Source organism: Sitophilus oryzae, unplaced genomic scaffold (genome assembly GCF_002938485.1).
Source record: "Sitophilus oryzae breed Bouriz unplaced genomic scaffold, Soryzae_2.0 scaffold_857_pilon_pilon, whole genome shotgun sequence".
NCBI lineage: Eukaryota > Metazoa > Arthropoda > Insecta > Coleoptera > Curculionidae > Sitophilus > Sitophilus oryzae.
The window spans coordinates 2,061,163-2,081,670 of NW_022147480.1; the positions used below are offsets into that span (position 1 = coordinate 2,061,163).

The window sequence follows — 20,508 nt, forward strand, 5'->3', positions numbered from 1 at the left end:
GTTGGGAGGCAATGTATTATAAGTACCTAATTTAAAATTATTTTGAAATGTACAGGGTGTGTCCGAACTAAGATTCATACAAAAGTAATATTCTTTCTTATAGAACACCCGGTATTTTATTGCATGTTTGGATCCTTGGATATAAAATAAAGCATCTATTATAAGGCTTTAAAATGTTTAAAAGCTTTAGTTTCCCTGTACATTACTTTTCAGAATTAATTCTTGGGCTGACTTTTAAGCCAGAACAATAAACTTTCACACACAATGGTGGCCTAAGGCCAGTACTACACTATCAAATTTCTTTGTCAAAGATTTTATTTTATCAAAGAATACAAAATACATACAAAATTGACTGTTGTTTAATTTTTTTGTTACATTTACTAAATTGGTTCAACCTGCTGGTGGGACATTTTACTCACAACCAAATAAAGGAATATAGATTCTTGTACTTTTGTATTGTTTTTTTTTCTTGAACGGTCGATTCCTAAAAATAAGTCAGAAATTATAAAACAATTATTATAACTGCAAAATCAAATAAAGTAGAAAAAAATACATCTATTTGCGTTTATCTTATCGAGAAGATCGAAATGGACATAATATCAAGATACAACTTTTAATCGGCATTAAATGGCCTACACTTTTTGGTTAGTAAGAGGAAAAGAAGTCAGTGGAGTACATATTTTTTTTTAGAAAAATATTTCAGTGGCAACCCATATGCACGTATCTGGTGAATATGTCGACATTTTTTTAGCATTAAGACATGTCGCACTTATATTAACCTTTACCCTCTAACTACCCTAGTAATTACCCTAAATATCATTTAAATTGCCTAAAGCGCTTGAAAGAAAATTATAATAAATCGAAAAAAGATGAAGATGATCTGAAGAGCCTGTAGCTACGGAAAAAAGCAGAATCAAAAAGGTTTTATTAGCTCGAATAATAAATTATAATACAATTAGACTTGCACAAGCAAGACATACAAGCTAGACGAATACTAATACCCACAAACACAACACAAAAACACACCCAGACCACCTGGCAGGCCACCTAAAAGATGGTACGAAAGTTGGACATCCGGTTCACAAGAGGCTTAAATAGTTGTTTTATACAGGGATAACCCTATTTGCAAAAAGAAGGAGACGAACAGAAGTTAGACAGTAGTTTTATGCAGGTACGGACGAAAAGTTATCACTCTTCAAAACAGTTAAAACACATGTAGGTGGCGCCCCATGCAAATAGGGGTCATATTGACATCAAAATCACATTTTTCATGTCAAAAAAATCCCAGTCACCAACTTTCATCTAAATATTGACGTTTCTTCAGAAATTATTTGGAAAAATTCGAAATACAAATTAAACTTCTACCAAAGATAATTCTACTACGAATTCTACTTCGCTTTTTAACGTTGCGACGCCTTTTTGGTTCCAAAAATTTTACACGGGATGGGTTTTCTATTGTGTTAACTACAATATTCTTTGCTTCTACACCCTAAGCATTTTAGGATATACATTTATACGAAATTTTTTCTTTTTTATCTGCAAAATGTAATAACAAAGTTTCCGGAATACAGTTCCCTGTATAGCGGGTTGTTTACGATATTCTCCGATGGTGGCAGCACCGGCGAAGAAAGCATACCAAATAATCAAATAATAATATCGTCACCATTTCTACTATCATATTAGAAAGATAAACATAATGTATTAAAAGTACTAGACCAAACTCTCGTGTTGCCCGTTAAAAAATAAAAAAGCAAAATACTTACGCTGGCAAATATTTTTAAATTGTTTCTATGTTTTGGTGGATATTCATATTCGAGCACATGTCTTAGAATATTTACAGGGGCCTCTCCTTGGTCCTCGGTAGCCTCCCATTCCACTGTTTGCTCCTATTTCAATGGTTCTTTCAATTCCAAAGTTACTTCCTACAGTTCCAATTCCATGGACAGCTTTCCCTATGTTAGCTCCATATTTGTTCATAGCGTCAATTCCCCTATTAACTAAATTGTCATCTATGTTAGTTCTACATATATCCTCTCATAGCTTTGAATGAAAAGATTAAGGAAGGAGCATATCAAAAATCTTAGATCGGCCGCACAAAACATCCCCCTTTAAAGCTTTTGCTTTAATGTCCATTAGGGTGTCCGTTATTTACAAAGTTGATGTCATGTCGCCCTCTAAATTTTTAGTTTATTGTCTAAGAAATAACTGACCATTGTAAACCCTTAATATTCACAATAAACCTTGCCCCAAAGACGATTCATTTTTCATTTAAATTACATTGGAATTTGCCACTTTTTGCAAATAATTTTTTTCTCTCGATCTTGTTCTCTCGCAGCCATGACAATTATATATTCTTCTACAGAATTGAACGCTCTTCAAAAAAGGTCTCTTACAATTTTTCGATGAACCTACTACTTCAAAAGTTATTCACGGCTAAAGTTAACCACTCGTTAACCACTTAAAATTCCTGAATTTTTCAACTTTTTTGACAAAATTATGATTATTTTTGAAAAATTTAGTCTATTACTGTAAAAATATACAATTCTGATGGTGTTAAAGTTGAGAATTAAGAAATATTCAAGTCTAATGAAATTTAAATCATTTAAGTATAGCTTATTTATGTTAAAAAACATTCTTTAGTTGGATTTTGATATTTCTTCTTATAATCGCTTACAGTCTGAATCACATATTGTTTTTCATCTTCACTTATAGATAAAATACTAATGTATTCTTCTGACAATTTAACAGCTCTAGCTGAAGTATCATTAACTACTCTCAAATTTTTCACAATTTCTAAGCCTGTCATGTATCCAGGATCCTTTAACCATAATGTACTGTGTAATTGAGAAAACTTGTATCAATATTAAACCGTGTAAAAAATTGTAACGAATTTGAATTTATGAAATAATCAAGGCTTTTATTTATAAACCATTTAAAATCATCCTGATTAAAAATGCAGCGGTTAGAAATATCGAACTCTTCGTCATTATTCACTTTTAAAGCTTCAACCATTTTCTGCCTGATACTATAATAAGTATTAGAATTAACTACCTGTCATGTATTCAATTGTTTTTCATGATTCAACATTTTTTATCATGGTATCATGAAAATTGCTTTTCTTAAATAATAAATTAGATTTTTCAAAAATAATCACAATGTTGTCAAAAAAGTTGAAAAAATTAGGAATTTACCGAGTGGTTAACTTTAACCGTGAATAGCTTTTGAAGGAGTAGGTTTGTCGAAAAATTGTAAGAAAAATTGAAATTTTTAGTATGCAAACAAACACGAGAGGCGCTTTATTTACTTTCATTTTCTTAACATGACAGATGAAGTTCTAAAGGGGGATGTTTTTTTTTGATCGACCGCGACGGGACGCTAAAATGGCCAACTTAAATTTCGGGTTATCACTGCCTTTCTAATTTTATTTAAAACGTGTAAAAATGAAGCAGGGGTAGACGTGGGGTAGACTCAACAATTTGTTGTTTTATTTTACGTTGTCAATAAATGTTGGTAGTTACTAAAATTGTTATAAAAATAGATTAGTTATAATAATTATTTATTAACACAAACATCCGATGCGCTCCTGAAGCAGGTAAGTCAAATTGACGTATCTAAATTCTTCTACAAATTCTAGCAAATAAAAGAAAAAATTCAATAAAAAATATACCTATAATTAGTTAATTTATATTTACATAATATTCACTGAAGCAGGTAAATCAAATTGACGTATCTAAATTCTTTGACATCTAATCTTTGACAAGTAGTAAATAAAATCAAAAATGCAAGAAAAAATATATAATTAGTTAATTTAAGTGGATTTCATAAATGATCGGTTTACTACACGTATGTATATTATATAGTCACTTACTAGCGAAAAGTTATTCCATTATTTCACTCGATTTTTGACCGAGATCTACCGCACGCTACACAACCAACTATTTTACAGTCTTTTTCCTTAAATCGCAATAGCGGCACTGTTAATTTAAGTTCTGCCACAATTTCCTTTTATATTTACTACCTTTATACAACTATCAGTAGTAGAATAAATAAAAAATAACATAACATAAGCTCAGTAAAGACTGACAAATCCAGGATATTTCAAATCAAATTCAAATGTGTCAAACGAATCGTCAAACAGAACTGTCAAGGATCTCCACCCTAGAGTCCTCTTTCCGTTGACCATGCATGAATACATGAATAGCATTATACTCCTTCCTTAATCTGTTTATTCAAAGTCTCATAGCATCTATTTCTCTGTTCACTACATTGTCCAGACCTCTGCTAGCCGCAGCGGCAGCCTCTTCAATTACTTCAATCCCAAGATCATGGATCATGTTTACTACTTCGTGAGATGCACTTCCACCATCCTTAACGACCTGAGTACCGTATCCTTTCGCGGTAACTCCAAGATTTTGGATACTATTTGTTCCTTTATCTCCCCCGAGAATTACATTTGCTCTGCTACCTAAATCAGGAGGTCTTCCTCCACGTCCTTTGCCACCTGTAATGTATAAAGTTCAATATTAGTTTTGTGCGTGCTTAAGTCCAAACGCACCATAAGAGGCGAATCTCAAATAATTTGTCACTCACACGTACCTCCGAGCGCTTCAATCCCTAAACCAAGAAGTCCTTTCCCGAATCCTGGCAAAGCTTCAACGTCTATGTGTAGTTTAGTAGTAGTTTCCGGTTCTACCATTCCATCGATGCCTAGCAAGGTACCGTCGACTATTCCTCCTCTGAGTATTCCTCGATTAAAAGAGGCACTGCTGGCAGGAGGAGTGACCTAAACAATAACTTTATTAAATACCAGTGATATACAGGGTGGCGCCTGTCATACGCCGCGGAAGTTCCAAGAGAACGGTATTTTATGTTGAAATGAATTTTTGTCCAATGAAAGCATTTTACAAGAATATATAGAATTATCAGGGTCCGGCAATAGTGCGTCAGGCATCTGTAGCTCCTATAATAACAAACTTGAGAATTTTGTTTAAGTATAAACCTAAAGTATGTACCAGAATGTATTTCAGGAAAATATTTTAACTTCTATAGAGTGGCTCAAAAAAATGCGAGTGGTCCTGGATGATTTTTTTTAAATGGAACACCCTGTATATTATTGCATTTTTTGGTTTCCTTTTATATCACTTTACATAATCCTAAGATATGAATAAATATATTTCGATAGTTTCAGAGATATTAAAAAATAAATCAAAAATATATATTTTGCAGCCCTTCTTAAAAAAAAGATTAAAAATACAAAAACTGTTCTGAAATCAAAACTATATTAGATATTTACTTTAGATGGTCTGTACTTACTTTGCTATAAATATGAAAACCATAAATTATACAGGATGCTCAAAATTCTACGCCAAAGTTACTAAAATATAAAATAATTTTTCTTCGTTTTTTTAAATGGAACACCCTGTATATTATTTTTTCAATAGACGGAGAATTAAAAAATGAACATTTTTTGTGTTTAGAGTATTTCAAAATTTTTAACAGTTTCGCAGATATTTGCTGTTTTATATTTCATATGGCATTTTCCACAGTAAATTTTTATCAATGCCACCCAATGATTTTTGTCTCGTATTTTACCATTGAAAGCGCCATATGAAATAATACTGCGTGTATCTGCGAAACCGTTAAAAATTTTGAAATACTCTAAATACAAAAAATGTTTATTTTTTTACTCTCCATCTAATAAAAAAATAATATTCCATTTAAAAAAAACATAGAAAAAATATTTTATATTTTAGAAAGTTTGGCGTAGAATAGTGAACATCCTGTATGATTTACGATTACCATATTTATAGCAAAGTAAGAACAGACCCTCTAAAGTAAAAACCTAATATAGTTTTGATTTCAGAACAGTTCTTGTATTTTTAATAATTTTTTTAAGAAGGGCTGAAAAATATATATTTTTAATTTATTTTTTAATATCTCTAAAACTATCGAAATATATTTATTCATATCTTAGGGTTATGTAAAGTGATCTGAAAGGTAGCCAAAAATGCAATAATATACAGGGTGTTCCATTTAAAAAATATCATCCAGGTCCACACACATTTTTTTGAGCCACCCTATAGAAGTTAAAATATTTTCCTGCAATGCATCCAAAATTCTCAAGTTTTTTATTCTAGGAGCTACAGATGCCCAACGCACTATTGCCGGACCCTGTACAGGGTATCCCAAAAAAAGTTACACATCAAAGTTGTGTTTTTTCTAATTTTTTTATATTAATTGATTTTCCGATTCTAGGAAAAAAAATAAAGATGAGTTTTATTAAAGAAGCATATACCTTAAATCTAAGGATTTTGACATATTTCACATTTTGTGAAAATGAAGAGTATAAATTTTAAATTCCGATAATAGCTACCTAAATTTTAGTTGATCTTGTATAGCCTGATATTTAATTACAGTAAACACTGTATGTTAAACCAAATTGAAATTTGACCCGAAAAGTTATACAGGGTGAAAATTAATATGGAACATTAGTCACTTTTAAAAGCAAGTTACTCCTTTATTTTAAATGGAACACCCAGAATATTTTTACGGTGTTCAATGGGGAATTCACATATCTTGAAAATATTATTAAGGTTGCCTACCACTCAGACAAAGGTTTTCCTAGATATTTTAATTTTTATGATTTTGCGTTAGTAGATCTTTATTATTTGAAAAAATCTAGATTGGCTGTGTGATATACCTTTTGTTAATTTAACAAAAATTAAAGATTGTAGAGTAAAATACTCAACGGTAATAAAAAGATACACGTTTAAAACATATTTTAATTATTATAGAATTAAAACTAGATATAAACCTATAATAACTATGTGACAAAAATTAGCTAGATGAAACCAAATGCTCAAAATGCTTTTTTTTCCTGTTAACTGCTTAAAATGATTGTCTTTTCAGAAGGATCTTTTCATTTTAAAAGGCATTTTATGTGGAGTTCTACCTCGAAAAGCAGCTACAATAATTTCTCTCATATTGTCGACAATAGTTGGTCGAGTTTTGTAAACACTTTCTTTAACATATCCCCATAAAAAAACCAGTCTAGATAAAATCAGAAGCATTTAAGTATTCACACTGCAATCACCAACTAATAGAATTATATCAATTCTCTCTGATGTCGGATAAGTTTGAATTTTTGACAAATTTCTGAGAAATTTTTTTGATTTAACTGACACAAAATGATAACTAGTTATTAAATTTGGTCTAATTTGACAGCTATGTTGAAGTAACGTCAGACATAATCACCAGTCATCTAGATTTTATCAAATAATAAAGATCTACTCAGATCAAATCATGTCAATATGTTCAATATTATATTTTGTATTATTTGCATACGTTTCAATTAACCCCAATCACTGTTTCACAATTACAGCTGCGTAACAAAGACGCATACATACCCTATGTTGTGAACCCGGTGGCATGGCAGGAGCTAAAATTCTGGACCCACCAGGCCTGGGAAAAGTAGTAAAAGAACCTGGCGGCTGCCCTGGTTGCAATGGCTGAACGCTTTGAAGTCGCTCAGGTGGATATAGACCCGAGCTAGCGTAGGGGTCGGTACAAGCACGACAATGACAGCCGTCTTTGAGATTGCAACGAAGATTCTGCCCGGGTTGTCGGAGTTGTGCCGTACTCAGGGTTGGCGCGCTTGCCTAAAAAGAACAAAATAACATCTTAGGCTGTTAATAGTGTAGAAAATTATTTGTGGAATGTTGTGTTAATCAACGTTTATAAAGCAAACTACACTTTATTTTGAACAAGGAATCGCCCCCTGAAGTTTTTCGCATTTGGTTTGAAACAGCCTGTATAAATAAGATCAAACGTATCCAGCAAGGGTTTCTAAAGATTCTGAGCTTTGAAATAGATGGAAATTATTGTTATTATTTCTCATTCTCCTTGTTCTTTCTCGCTGATATTTGTCTACGTGACCGGCCTTGGCGGTTTGCTAATTAAAAACCGCCATAATAATTGTAACTGATCGCTTAAAACCGTTCTTGGTTGTGTGCGAGTGTTTAGAAAGGATGCTGTCAAATACACAAGCTATAAAAAACCAAAGCAAAAAGAAATCGACAGAGATCACGTAGCCTGTGCTATTTTGCATTGATAATTCGTGGAACATATTCATTTTTTTCTACGTTTTTTATTCTTTTCCTGTCTTGAATAGTATTTTATCGCCTTGAAAAAACTTAATGTTTTAATCTAAATAAATATAACAAAGTCATAAAAATGGGGGTACTCATTTAAGATATGAATATTTTGATATCAAACACTCTATACAGGGTGAGTCTTAAATAAGTGCAAATATTTTGACGACTGGTAGATATTGATAATATATTTTCTCTTTACCATTTTTCAAATAAGTCCAAAATAACCGAGTTATTTAAGTTTGGAAATAAAAAAAAATGATTTTTTTGGAAAAAATTTGAGAGCCACCGGATTTTTTCTGTATTCGCATCCCTTTTAGTACCGTAACCATAGAGTAAAGCCGTATAACTATGGTAATATCAGAGATTAAGAATTTATACCGTGGTAAAATTTGCGGTGAACAGGCAGTTCTAAAAAGTTTTCGAAAAATATACAGGGAAATTTAAAAGAAAATGCACGATTTTCAACATCTTTTTTTGTGAAAAAACCTCATAGAGGTGTTCCTGGGGTCGAAATATACCAACCCTGAAAATATTTGCACTTATTTAAGACTCATCCTGTACTTAACATTAACCGTTTCTGAGAAAAAAGAATATTTAAAATTTTTGACCGAAAAAAACCGCCTGTTAAAAAAAATTGTATAACCTCAACGTCAATGAAAAATATGTGGTAAAAAATAGGGATATGTACCTATTTAAAATTGATAAAAAAGTTGCTATCAACTTCTGGTCCTTCCGGAAGTGCCGCCATATTGAAAATATTTTCGATCGATAGATCTCGTTGTGAAACAACGATATGCAAAAAATCTATAATCTAGATATTGTAGTTCTCAAAAAACTTCCAATTCACGCTCAGCCTGGGACACCCTGTATATAAACAACGATAATACCAATCAAAATACTTACATTCAAGAAGCTGACAGATAGAGCCTGGAGAATTTCATTCATTTTAAGCTTCTTATCATCTTCGCTCATCTTAACTGAAATTCAAACAAAAAATGATAATATCACCGAAACTATAGTTCCAAGAAATGTCGTAATATATCTACAAATTCATTTACCCACTAGTAGATATAAAAAGCATTTTTGGTAAACTCTGTCTCAAATAGTTTCTGAAAAATAAAATTAATTTTTTTAAAAAGGTCCGATTAAATTTATATCTCCGAAACTAAAGTTCCAAAAAAATTCGTAATATATCTAGAAATTCATTTACCCACTAGTAGATATAAAAAGCATTTTTGGTAAACTCTGTCTCAAATAGTTTCTGAAAAATAAAATTAATTTTTTTAAAAAGGTCCGATTAAATTTATATCTCCGAAACTAAAGTTCCAAAAAAATTCGTAATATATCTAGAAATTCATTTACCCACTAGTAGTTATAAAAAGCATTTTTGGTAAACTCTGTCTCTAATAGTTTCTGAAAAATAAAATTATTTTTTTTTAAAAATGTCCGATTAAATGAATATCTCCGAAACTAAAGTTCCAAAAAAATTCGTGATATATCTAGAAATTCATATACCCACTAGTAGTTATAAAAATTATTTTTGGTAAACTCTGTCTCTAATAGTTTCTGAAAAATAAAATTAATTTTTTTAAAAAGGTCCGATTAAATTTATATCTCCGAAACTAAAGTTCCAAAAAAATTCGTAATATATCTATAAATTCATTTACCCACTAGTAGTTATAAAAAGCATTTTTGGTAAACTCTGTCTCTAATAGTTTCTGAAAAATAAAATTATTTTTTTAAAAATGTCCGATTAAATGAATATCTCCGAAACTAAAGTTCCAAAAAAATTCGTAATATATCTAGAAATTCATTTACCCACTAGTAGTTATAAAAAGCATTTTTGGTAAACTCTGTCTCTAATAGTTTCTGAAAAATAAAATTATTTTTTTTTAAAATGTCCGATTAAATGAATATCTCCGAAACTAAAGTTCCAAAAAAATTCGTGATATATCTAGAAATTCATATACCCACTAGTAGATATAAAAAGCATTTTTGGTAATCTCTGTCTCAAATAGTTTCTGAAAAATAAAATTAATTTTTTTAAAAAGGTCCGATTAAATTTATATCTCCGAAACTGAAGTTCTAAAAAAATTAGTAATATATCTAGAAGTAAGTAGATATATTTAATTTACTTACCATTGTATCCTTCGAAAACCCGGTGTACAACAATTAAACTCCATGATAAAAAATAACTAAGAGTCTATACAAAACACAAATTGTCCCACCGTTTTTAAAAAAACATTGTCTAAAACAGAATACGGCCAAAAAATCTGAAGGAATTTAGTTTTACAATAATTCGACAAACTAAAACGAAATTAAACCGTAAAATCACAACAAAAGCGTTTCGTGTCAATTAAAAATCAAATTTTATTATTGTCAGATATTGACATTTGCATTGTTGATATTGACAGCTGTGATTGACAGTTTTAATATTTTGCGCCTCTGCATCTTGCAGGAAAAACTAATTTTAATGAACTGTCGTTTCCATTTAAGTTTCCCAGCCATGATGGAACCGTTAAAATGACTTTTTAAACGTGTCATCATAGTAGCTTTGTTCGAGTTCCCAAAAAGTACGGTTCTAGAACGGTTCAAAACACTGGCACAATATGATTTTTTTGCAACATTTGACATGAATGATTGTCATAATTAGACTGTGCGATTGTTTTAAACCGTTCTAGAACCGTACTTTTTTGGAACTTGAATTAAGCTTATATGTTTTTCTGACCTAATTATCGTAGTTTGACATGAATAGGCCCTAAAGCTCACAATATCTTAAATTCTTTAGATACTAAAAAGAATAATACTAATTTGGTATTTTTTTGGAAATAATTTGGGTATTTTTGGTACTTTTTTCCCAAAATTGGTATTTATGGTACACCATTTTTGGCAGCGGTTTGCCCCTCGAATATTTCTTTATAAACTTTTTTTAAATTCACTCAAAAATTTGATAAAGAAGTTCAGAATCACATGATATTTCTATTAATTGATTTTCCTGTACCGTTGTCAAGCCATTGATATCTTAATAATCTTCGATGAAAGGGTCTGCCATCCAGTTTTTAGTTCTGTCCGGCTCTGAAAATTATTCCCGAAAAGATGACCTCAAACCGCAGAGGTGTTTGATCTGTCGTCTTCTAGTTGCGTTGGCAACATTTCCCCACCAGATAATTTCTCTGGTGGGGAAATGTTGCCAACGCAACTAGTATCTAGTATCAGAAAAATATGCCACCATTGTTAGCCATTCAAAGTTATTGTAATGATCAGTATGTTTATTGGCGCTGCCTACAGCTACAGAATTCTTAAAACAAATTCTGATCTCATCTCTTAGCTCAAAAATACGCGACATAACAATTTAAGACACGCTGATCTAGAAGATAAACTACTAACCTGGAGATGAACATCCTGAGGCAATACCAGCTCTTTCTCTCACTTGTTGCATGCATGCGGCAGCTTCGTTTAGCAGAGTAACCAGCGATTCCATAAAGCTATTGTAATTCGAGACATCTTCGAAGCTTAAATTCAAGCCTTGCGGTGGATTTTGACCGGCGTAAGTCTGGTAAGGCTCACCAACAGGCGGCATCGACGACATTTTTTTTCACAGGAATTTTAAATTAAAATTTTTCACATATTTTTCAAACAAAAAACGAACCGAATATTATTTTGACAAACGACGTGTGACGTTGAAATTTTATGGTTTTAATTGTAATTGCAGGTAAAAAAATTGGCGCTGGGAGGCACGTATAGCCGTCCATACTAAAATATGTTAATAAAAAGTTGGTAGGCAGTTCTTTTAGTTTCAATTATCTCAAAAACTGCGACTTTGACTGATTTTGATGTTATTACAAATTTTGTTGCAAATATTATTCCTAATCTTAAATTGAAAACTGCGTTTCGCTAGCTACTGTAATTTTGGAGTTACGATTTTTTAAAATTTTTAACCCCCTAAAAGTGGGCAACGCAATGCCGGTCAAGCTTAATCACGTGGCTAAAAGTTTATTTGATACGAACTATAGACCAGTTTATGATAGGTTCGTTCCAACCGGACCGAGCACCGATACTGGGACGGTAATTTCTAGTCGCCCACTTATTGTTTGAAAAGTTTGATCCACAGACTTAAAATAAAATATAGACTACACTATTTACATCTCAACGCGGACAAACAACCTTTTTTGTACACATGTTTACTTCTGGGTACAGTCGACCGAGCCTTCCTCATCCAGCCTATGTTGTCACGTCTTTAATATTATCAATATTTTTTTTCTTGTTATACACATATATTAAGATATTAATACTACAGTTTAATAAAGTAGGTTTTAATATTCCATAGATGTATTAAATAGTCCTTATACTACTAAGTTATAAGTCGGATACTGTTTAATAAGGATAAGTTCTTTACAATATGACAACACCGACTAGAGGAGAGGGAGCCTATTCATTCATTTATTACCTTATAGTACGTGTCGCACGTGTGCGGTAAAGCTTTGTTGCCGCTATCTCCCCGGCTGTATTAACGCATTTTCTTAGCTTGTAGTCCTTAAGTGTTTATTTTATTGACTTTTTCTGTTCAAAAACTATAAAATATGGTTCGCCAGTGCCAAATTTGCAAGAAATTTGACTTAAATAATCCATTTAAGTCTTGAAACGACTTTTGACCGGTAGGCAACTCTCAATTTACCCATTGGCAGTCAGTGGCGTTGTTGTAGAAAGGCGCTTATTTAGATAATATTTTTAGTAAAATGTAAAATCTGAATTTTTCTTTTACCATTACATTATTTACTTACTTACATTGTAACAAAATCATAATTATAACCCTGTTAATAATTAATAATGTTTTTATTAAACATATATTCCGGTTTATTCTAAAATTATCTTCAGAATCTAAAATAACGTACAAGAATTTTAAAATGATATTACATTATGAAACAATATTTTTAATATACCGGGTCGTCTCAAAAAGTGGCTCAACCCTATAACTTTTTTTTTTTTTTTTCAGATAAAAAACAGATTTGTATGTTAGTAGGTATATGACATAAATTAGGATTTATTGACGTATTCAATTGTTTTGGTCTCTTCCTGTTTCACCGAAATGATTACATCTTTTGATTTTTAAAGGCACCCTCGGTATATTGCTACTTTATTCGATAAAAAATGACACTCTGAATAGAATGACATATCATATGTCAACTTTGACATTGTCGCTTAAAACATATCCTATTTTAAATTTCAATCCAGTTTTTTCAATCCACTAAGTTTTAATCAAGGAGCCTTGGAAAAATAGTTTTGATCGTCTAATAGGTTTCGTGTCTTGTCTAGGCCGGTTAAAAGATGTACAAATCGTATTTTTAATCATACATATGTCAATTTTTTCAAATGGAACAATGGTGACTCGTTAGCATATTTGGAAAAAGCATTTTTTTATGAATATATTGATACCACACACTTGGTATTTCGAGTCAAATTGTCGTTATGAACCGCGTGTTACAATTACAATTAAACCATATGCGAAAATGTCAAAAGTTGACATATGATATGTCATTTTATTCAGAGTGTCATTTTCTATCGAATAAAGTAGAAATATACCGAGGGTGCCGTTTAAAAATTAAAAGTTATAGTCATTTCCGGTGAAACAGGAAGTGACCAAAAACAATTGAATGCGTCAATCAATCCTAATTTACTTCATATACTAACATACTAAATCTTGTTTTTTTATTTGAAAATATAAAAAAATTATGGGGATGAACCACTTTTGAGACGCACCCGGTATAATAAAGACAGTACCGAGTTAAATAAATGTAGTTTTTATTTTATCCACTTCCTATCACCTTCCTTGCTTTAATGGAACAGATTTATGTTTTCTCTTATTTACATAATAAGACATCACTTAACAAGAAAAAAAATTACAACAATCATATTTTTTTTTCTCTCCCTGTCGCCAATTCTATTATATCTGTGGAATAGATCCTGTTTTGATTAATATTAGGGGTTGTAAATGTTTGACTAAAATTAATAATTTATTATTAATTTCAAAAATTACCTAATTTCGATTATAAAATTTCTTCTATAACGTGTATTTTATTATTTTTATCCTTTTTGGACTCTAAATTGTTTTTTCTAAACTTTTATTTAAAAAACCTGTCCTAAATCTTAATAAAATATAAAAAAGTTTAAATACGATATATTTTTTATTTAATTATAGCTTCATTAAAATAAAAAAAATACCCGGCTATGATACGGAGAGTTCAGGTGTACTTGAGAAACGAAAGACAGTGTTGTGTTTCTCGGCAGAGTCGTCAGGGAACGACCGTTACGACAGAGACAGCCTATCTATCGCTAGTGTCGCACTCGTTATAACCTAAAACAATAACACAACAATAACAAGACAGTGTCTGACCGCATGTTCCAGCTATTTATGAATGAGATGCTCAGTCTATATTTTATTTTAAGTCTATGGTTTGATCGTTTGTCAAGATTAACAAATGAATTGATTCATAGAAAACTACCGTTCTAGGACGGTTCTCACGTCCGGTTGGAACAAACATGATATAGTAAACGCCACGAATGTTTGGGAGTGATTTATCGGTCGCTACCATGTGACAGATTAGTTCACAAGGTCACATAAAACTTAATTCCAGTGCCGTGGTGTTTCAAGTCATTATAATAATCAATATATAATCTGTTGTAATTTATTGTTTTAACTGTCAAAGTCTTGTCAAAGCATATATTTGGTTATAAATATAAAATGGAATGCCCCATTGGTCGCACTGCAAGCACACCAATGGACTGACGCACAAAAACGAATCAATCAAAGAAATGCGATATAGTATCGTCTTTGTCAATCATGCTAAAATTTAGAATAAGTAGGAGGAGCGCAGACAGATGATTAGGCCGGACCTTTAAAAACCTACGTCTGCGGTAAAAATTTACGTATTTAATGTAAAAATGATAGCGCGCGTGTCGATTCTAACTTCATCAAGCGATGAATCACTCCCAAACATTCGTGGCGTTTACTATATGACTGTTTATACGGTTATTAAAAACATTTTTGACAAATATTAATAGTTTATTGACACGTCATCTATATCGTTACACACTTTATAAACATTTTCAAAATCCATAGTCTAAATATCGGTGCCGAAACTTTGATAACCACCTGAAGAATTCTGAAACAAAACCGATATATTATATTTTAGTAAAAAGTGTTCTTAAAAAGATCCATATCAAGTTTTCTTTAGAATCGACCTAAATTCTACGTTGCCGTCTCCTTCTTGCTGCTAGGGCTAATCTTCTGGAACTTCGACATAAAAACGTTACACTTTCAAAGCGGTAAGCGAAAATAATCGATTAGCGGAACACCAAGCAGCCGATTTTGATATTCTCGTTGCCGTGCGAATCGTTTTTTCTATGCTTATGTCATTACTCTTATTATACGAGGGAAATATTGAAGACGCCTCTCAGCATTCTCGATGTTTTGAACAATATTTATAGCGTAAATTATCAATTACCTTATTGGGAAATTTATAAAAGAAGAAATAGTTTTCACTAAAGCAAAACGATCCTTTAAGGTAGCTGTTTTCCAATCGCTTAGCGCAATAATAGGTAATTATCGCATCAAATGAGAATACCCAAATCGGTAGTTAAGTGCGCGCTAAGCGAAAATTAACGTCATATACGTTGAGCGTCTAAAAGCGCTTAGCGTTATAGAATTCGGGCCCTAAAGTAGAAAACATGATACGGGGCTCTTTTCGAACAACTTTGGCCACTCTCTATTTAAAGTACACACATAATATGTAGGCTTTCTGATACAAGCCGGGGGATATCCATATCCTCTAGACCCTGACTGGCTTCGGGAAAGCTGTTGTTGTTCTCCAAAATATGATCCTCTACCACTACCTGAAGTTAGAATATTAGAAATAAGTCCCACAAAAATAAAAAATTAGAGTCAAAAGTTTCATGCAGAATCTCCAATTTACTGCCAAATGGACAAAAAATCAGATTTTTTTGCAAATATCTGCCAAAATATGCAATTTACAAAATTTTTCTTGGAACAAAAAATGAATATAACAAAAACATGTTTACCGGCAGAGTAACTAGTGTCGCCATAGCCAGGATACTGTGCTGCACTTCCAGGGTGTATTTGCCGGTACTGTCTTCCAGGAGGACCGCTTGGATACTGTCCTGGATATCGTCTGGGCTGTCTTGGATATTGCATTGAAGGTGGAGGGCCTACTGGCTGAAACTGTCCTGGAAAAGGACCTCCTGGGTATTGTGCCGAAGGTGGAGGGCTTCCTGGTTGTAACTGTCCGGGAAGAAAACCACCTGGGTATTTTACCGAAGGTGGTGGACCTACTGGTTGAGGGTGGTCTGAAAGAGGACCCTCCGGATGCTGCCGTCCAGAAATTGAAGGGCCTACTGATTGGGACTGTTCTGAAACTAGACGTCCCGGTAATTGTTCTGGAGTTGATGAGGCTACTGAATGTACTGGTGTTGATGAGGCAACTGGATGTGCTAGAGTTAAAGAGGCTGCTGGATGTGCTGGACCTTGACCTTCTGGAGCTTGACTTTCAACTGATTTCTACAAAATGGTTGAAAAGGGTAAGTGCCGAGTATGTCAATGAGATACAGTTTATTATATTGATTTCTTACTTTAAGAAGTCTTGCTTTTTGGCTTTCGAGCGTTGCTACTTCTTTGTATTTCATCCGGAGCCTGAACGATATGTCTTCTATTTTTCTTGATAGCTCTTCATCGCTAATTTCGTCTGAAAATTATATGCAAGTCAGATTCATCTACATTTCAGTGGTGCTTTCACCCCCTTGGAACTGGAATTTCGAAAAATCCCTTCTTATCGAACCTCTACACCCTAGAATCAACCTGTATGCCAAAATTCAGCTTCTTACGTTGAGTGGTTTGAGCAGGATCGTGATTAATCAGTGAGTCAGTCACTTATAATTTTTATATATTAGTATAGATTTTCTACTTACAATTCGGGTTTAAACCTGATTTCTCCCGCGCTTGGGACACCGTAACCCACGATTCATTCATAAACGAAGTCAGGGCGTTCATGAACTTTCCGTCGTTCTTCAGGCAGGTCCAAACCTGCTGACTACTGGCAGGCCTGTGCAGTGACGTTGACTTCGAAGGCACATTGGGCTTCGTCGGCATTGAAGTGGTCTTTTCTATTGCAGACATTTTACTGAGGATTATCGGTTAAAAATGATGACGGAAATCGCTACATAAGGGTTGTAAGAGGGTACTTAAATTTTGACAGGTATTTAGAAGTATGTCTGTTGAGTGACGTTTGTCAGTTACCTTGATATCGAACAAGTTATATATTAATTTGGTTTTGCTCTGTTTTTTTTTCTCAGGTAAGATTTCGACAGACGATGACAGAAGAAAACCAGATGACATCCCATAACAATCTATTTATTTTACTAAAAAAATGTCTAATATTTTTATTTAACTATGGATGGGTTTAAATCCTAGATCATATATACTTACGTGGATAAATCAACGCCATAAGTTTAGCATTAAAAAAATATGTCCTCAACATCACGACATGCAATTTTCAAACCTTTTTATTGCACTTATGAAACGTTCAATAGGTTTGTCTTTCTCGAGGACATGACTTTACGCATGCGCATTAAAAGTGGCATGTATTTCCAACTGATAGGAATTTTCCGTTATTTTGTGTGTTTTTTCTTGTTGCAATTTAGGAATGGAGTTAGAGCAGCTAATTAAGGCTGTAAAAATACACAAAATTCTATATGATTTATCCCATCAAAGTTACAAATAATAGAAATAAAAATAAAAAGTTTGAGAGAAAATTGAAGTTCCAATTGGATTGGATAGTACACATGTATACATTTTTAATGTTTAAGTTTAAATTTTGTAGGTAAATATTTAAGAATGTTTTTTTTTCGGTATACACAATTCACATTTTTAATTTGTACCTATGTATACCTACAGGACCATCCTGCACTACATATAGGTACGGCGGTGAACGTGAAGGCGTTGGTGTGTGCTAGAATGATCGCTCATGTTATCGCTGCACTGATCGTGATCGTGATCGCGGCCGTGATCACACCAGTGTGTGTGTAGCTTTATACACCAATAAAGTTACATTCAATAAAGTGTGTAAACCATCTTGTCGTAGATAAGTGCATCTCGTATATGCTACAAGGATCGTACACTTATGTCTAGCCCTAGCAGGCAACTATTAGACCCGACCAATCACGTTAGAGTTTTTGACAAACACAAATGAATTAACACCCTCCAAATAACCACGCTAACCAACCCAAGTAGCATTTTCACGACTTGCGACCACATGTTTACTAAACACAACGTTGGATTAGTTACAAAAAATAGTTAGCTCCCTACCTTAGGTATTAAAATAAATTTAAACGTTTTTATAACGTTGTGCCGACGTTGGACTTGTACTACAGCAAAGTAGAAGCTTCTGCGACGTCGAATAAACGTTGTCTTCTAACCTTTTTGCTTAAGTGATCTTTAGGTGATTCGGGCAACGTAGCTACAACGTTGGACAATATAGAGTTTTCCGACGTCAGTTTCAGGACCTATTCCAACGTTATGCAAACGTCGTCTGTTTTACTAATTCCAACGTTGTTTAGATTTCCTTATTCTTACGTTGGTAGGACGTCGGGTCACTACCTTTTGCAACTCTATTGAACCATAACCTTAAATCTTAAATTTTCACTTCATTGTTCTGTTCAGTCAGACAGTTCAGTGCTGTTTTTTGTTTTATATAAAAAATTTAATTAAAATGGGACATAAGAGAAGGTACATATAAAACTAAATTTAAATATACATCGACATATATTACCGATAATTTATCCACTCCCTCGTTTATTTAGATTATAGAGGGCGGCACAAGCTAGACTCTAGGATGACTAAATTAGGCAATCTTGCGACTAGTATACTACCTGTTAAGGCCGAACTGCGACTTTATTAGTCCAGTATGCGACTACTCGAACTACTCCATCTTAATCTCCAAAACAACAAAGTGCAAGCCGCCATGTTGTTAAATAAGAAAATGTTTCGTTTTTAAAATAGCAATTCCTGCTTTTTGAATACATTAACTTGAAATATTTGACCCTAAAAACACGCGGAAACAATTTTTTTCGACTGCGAATGAATTATTCTCATTTTACTAAAAAAAAATTCAAGAATTTTTTTAAAACTTCTTTAGTTTTAAGGCCCATTAGTATTTTTCAAAGTAGAAACAATACATTTATCAATAAAGATGTTTGCGTTTAACTTTTTTTTGCCTTGGGTAACGAGTTACAGAGTCGGTTAAAGTGTTTCAATAATTATGATCTTCAAACATCCTCCACACTTAAATACTTTTGTTTTGTTTTCCTTCACTGCCATCTGACATATGTCTCTAACTAAACCATAAAAATAATATTTTTACTATAATTATCCCAATTTAGGATAAAACGCGACTTAGACGCCATATTAGTTTTGTATTTCTGTGAATTAGGATTTTAAACAGCGTTGCAGATTGTACTAAATTAGGCTTCTAGCCAACGTCGGTATCCAACGTCGTTTCGACCCAAAAATTATTCTCCAAACTAGTGTAGACTAGGGTTGGCACGAGGTTGTGCCGACGTTGCGCCCCGACGTTTGGTCGTGTGACACAACGTTGTCCCGACGTACAAATGCTGCTTGGGAACCTGATTGGTCAAGCTTAATAGTTGACTGCTAGCGCTAGACACTTCTGGATCTGGAGTAGCTGTAAAATATCGACATCACACGATAGGTAAATAATTGATTTTAGTACTGCAGAAAAATAATGTCAAAAGGTACTGGTTTAAAAAAATTAAGATTAAAGTTAATTAATCAACCTTTAAAGTATAAAATTTGGTAAGTGTTATTATTAATAAAATAGTTTGTTTTATTTATGTTGTTTTATTTATTCTTGTGGAATATTACAAATTTGTATTTGTAGATAAGTTATATTGATAAATATAATAATAAATGCGGGAAGTTTCTTGAAGCTTGAAAGTAAGAAATAGTTCTTTTTTATATTTTTTTGGTATGTGATGTTTTGTTTTAACACATACCGTTTTTTTTTAAATAAAATAACTCGATTACATTTTTTCAGTTTTATGCAATTTTTTTCACAATATTTTGGGTAGATTGGTTGGGTGTTACATTTTTTTACAAGAAGAGTGGTTTGGCAGTTATTTTTTTTCAGAATTGGAATGATCATCTACAAAAGAATTTGTTGAACTGAGATAAGCATACGATGCACGGGGCACTGTTTGCAACCTTGGAGATGGAGAAAGAAAGCAACAATTTGCAACTTATAACCCAGGTCGCCCATGATTATGAGCT

General features: G+C 32.7%; 2 protein-coding genes across 4 annotated transcripts; both read right to left on the reverse strand.

Annotated features, from left to right (window-relative positions):
* Positions 1–297: 297 nt before the first annotated feature.
* Positions 298–11,848, reverse strand: LOC115889972. 2 transcript variants are annotated; one of them, XM_030910068.1, is made up of 7 exons: positions 11,541–11,848; positions 9,057–9,130; positions 7,407–7,658; positions 4,591–4,783; positions 4,277–4,501; positions 1,764–1,997; positions 298–484 (listed from the first exon to the last, which is right to left on the reverse strand). In XM_030910068.1, the coding sequence occupies exons 1-6, from the start codon at positions 11,740–11,742 to the stop codon at positions 1,807–1,809; spliced, it is 1,137 nt and encodes a 378-aa protein (XP_030765928.1). In that variant the 5' UTR covers positions 11,743–11,848; the 3' UTR covers positions 298–484; positions 1,764–1,806. The 2 variants fall into 2 exon arrangements, with proteins under 2 accessions (XP_030765928.1, XP_030765929.1); XM_030910069.1 differs by having other exon boundaries at positions 4,597–4,783; positions 11,541–11,847.
* A 3,350-nt stretch (positions 11,849–15,198) lies between these two features.
* On the reverse strand, positions 15,199–17,469 carry LOC115889980 (basic salivary proline-rich protein 2-like). 2 transcript variants are annotated; one of them, XM_030910075.1, is made up of 5 exons: positions 17,133–17,469; positions 16,797–16,909; positions 16,230–16,725; positions 15,934–16,043; positions 15,199–15,313 (listed from the first exon to the last, which is right to left on the reverse strand). In XM_030910075.1, the coding sequence occupies exons 1-5, from the start codon at positions 17,338–17,340 to the stop codon at positions 15,272–15,274; spliced, it is 969 nt and encodes a 322-aa protein (XP_030765935.1). In that variant the 5' UTR covers positions 17,341–17,469; the 3' UTR covers positions 15,199–15,271. The 2 variants fall into 2 exon arrangements, with proteins under 2 accessions (XP_030765935.1, XP_030765936.1); XM_030910076.1 differs by having other exon boundaries at positions 15,201–15,313; positions 15,937–16,043.
* Between the last annotated feature and the right edge of the window lie 3,039 nt (positions 17,470–20,508).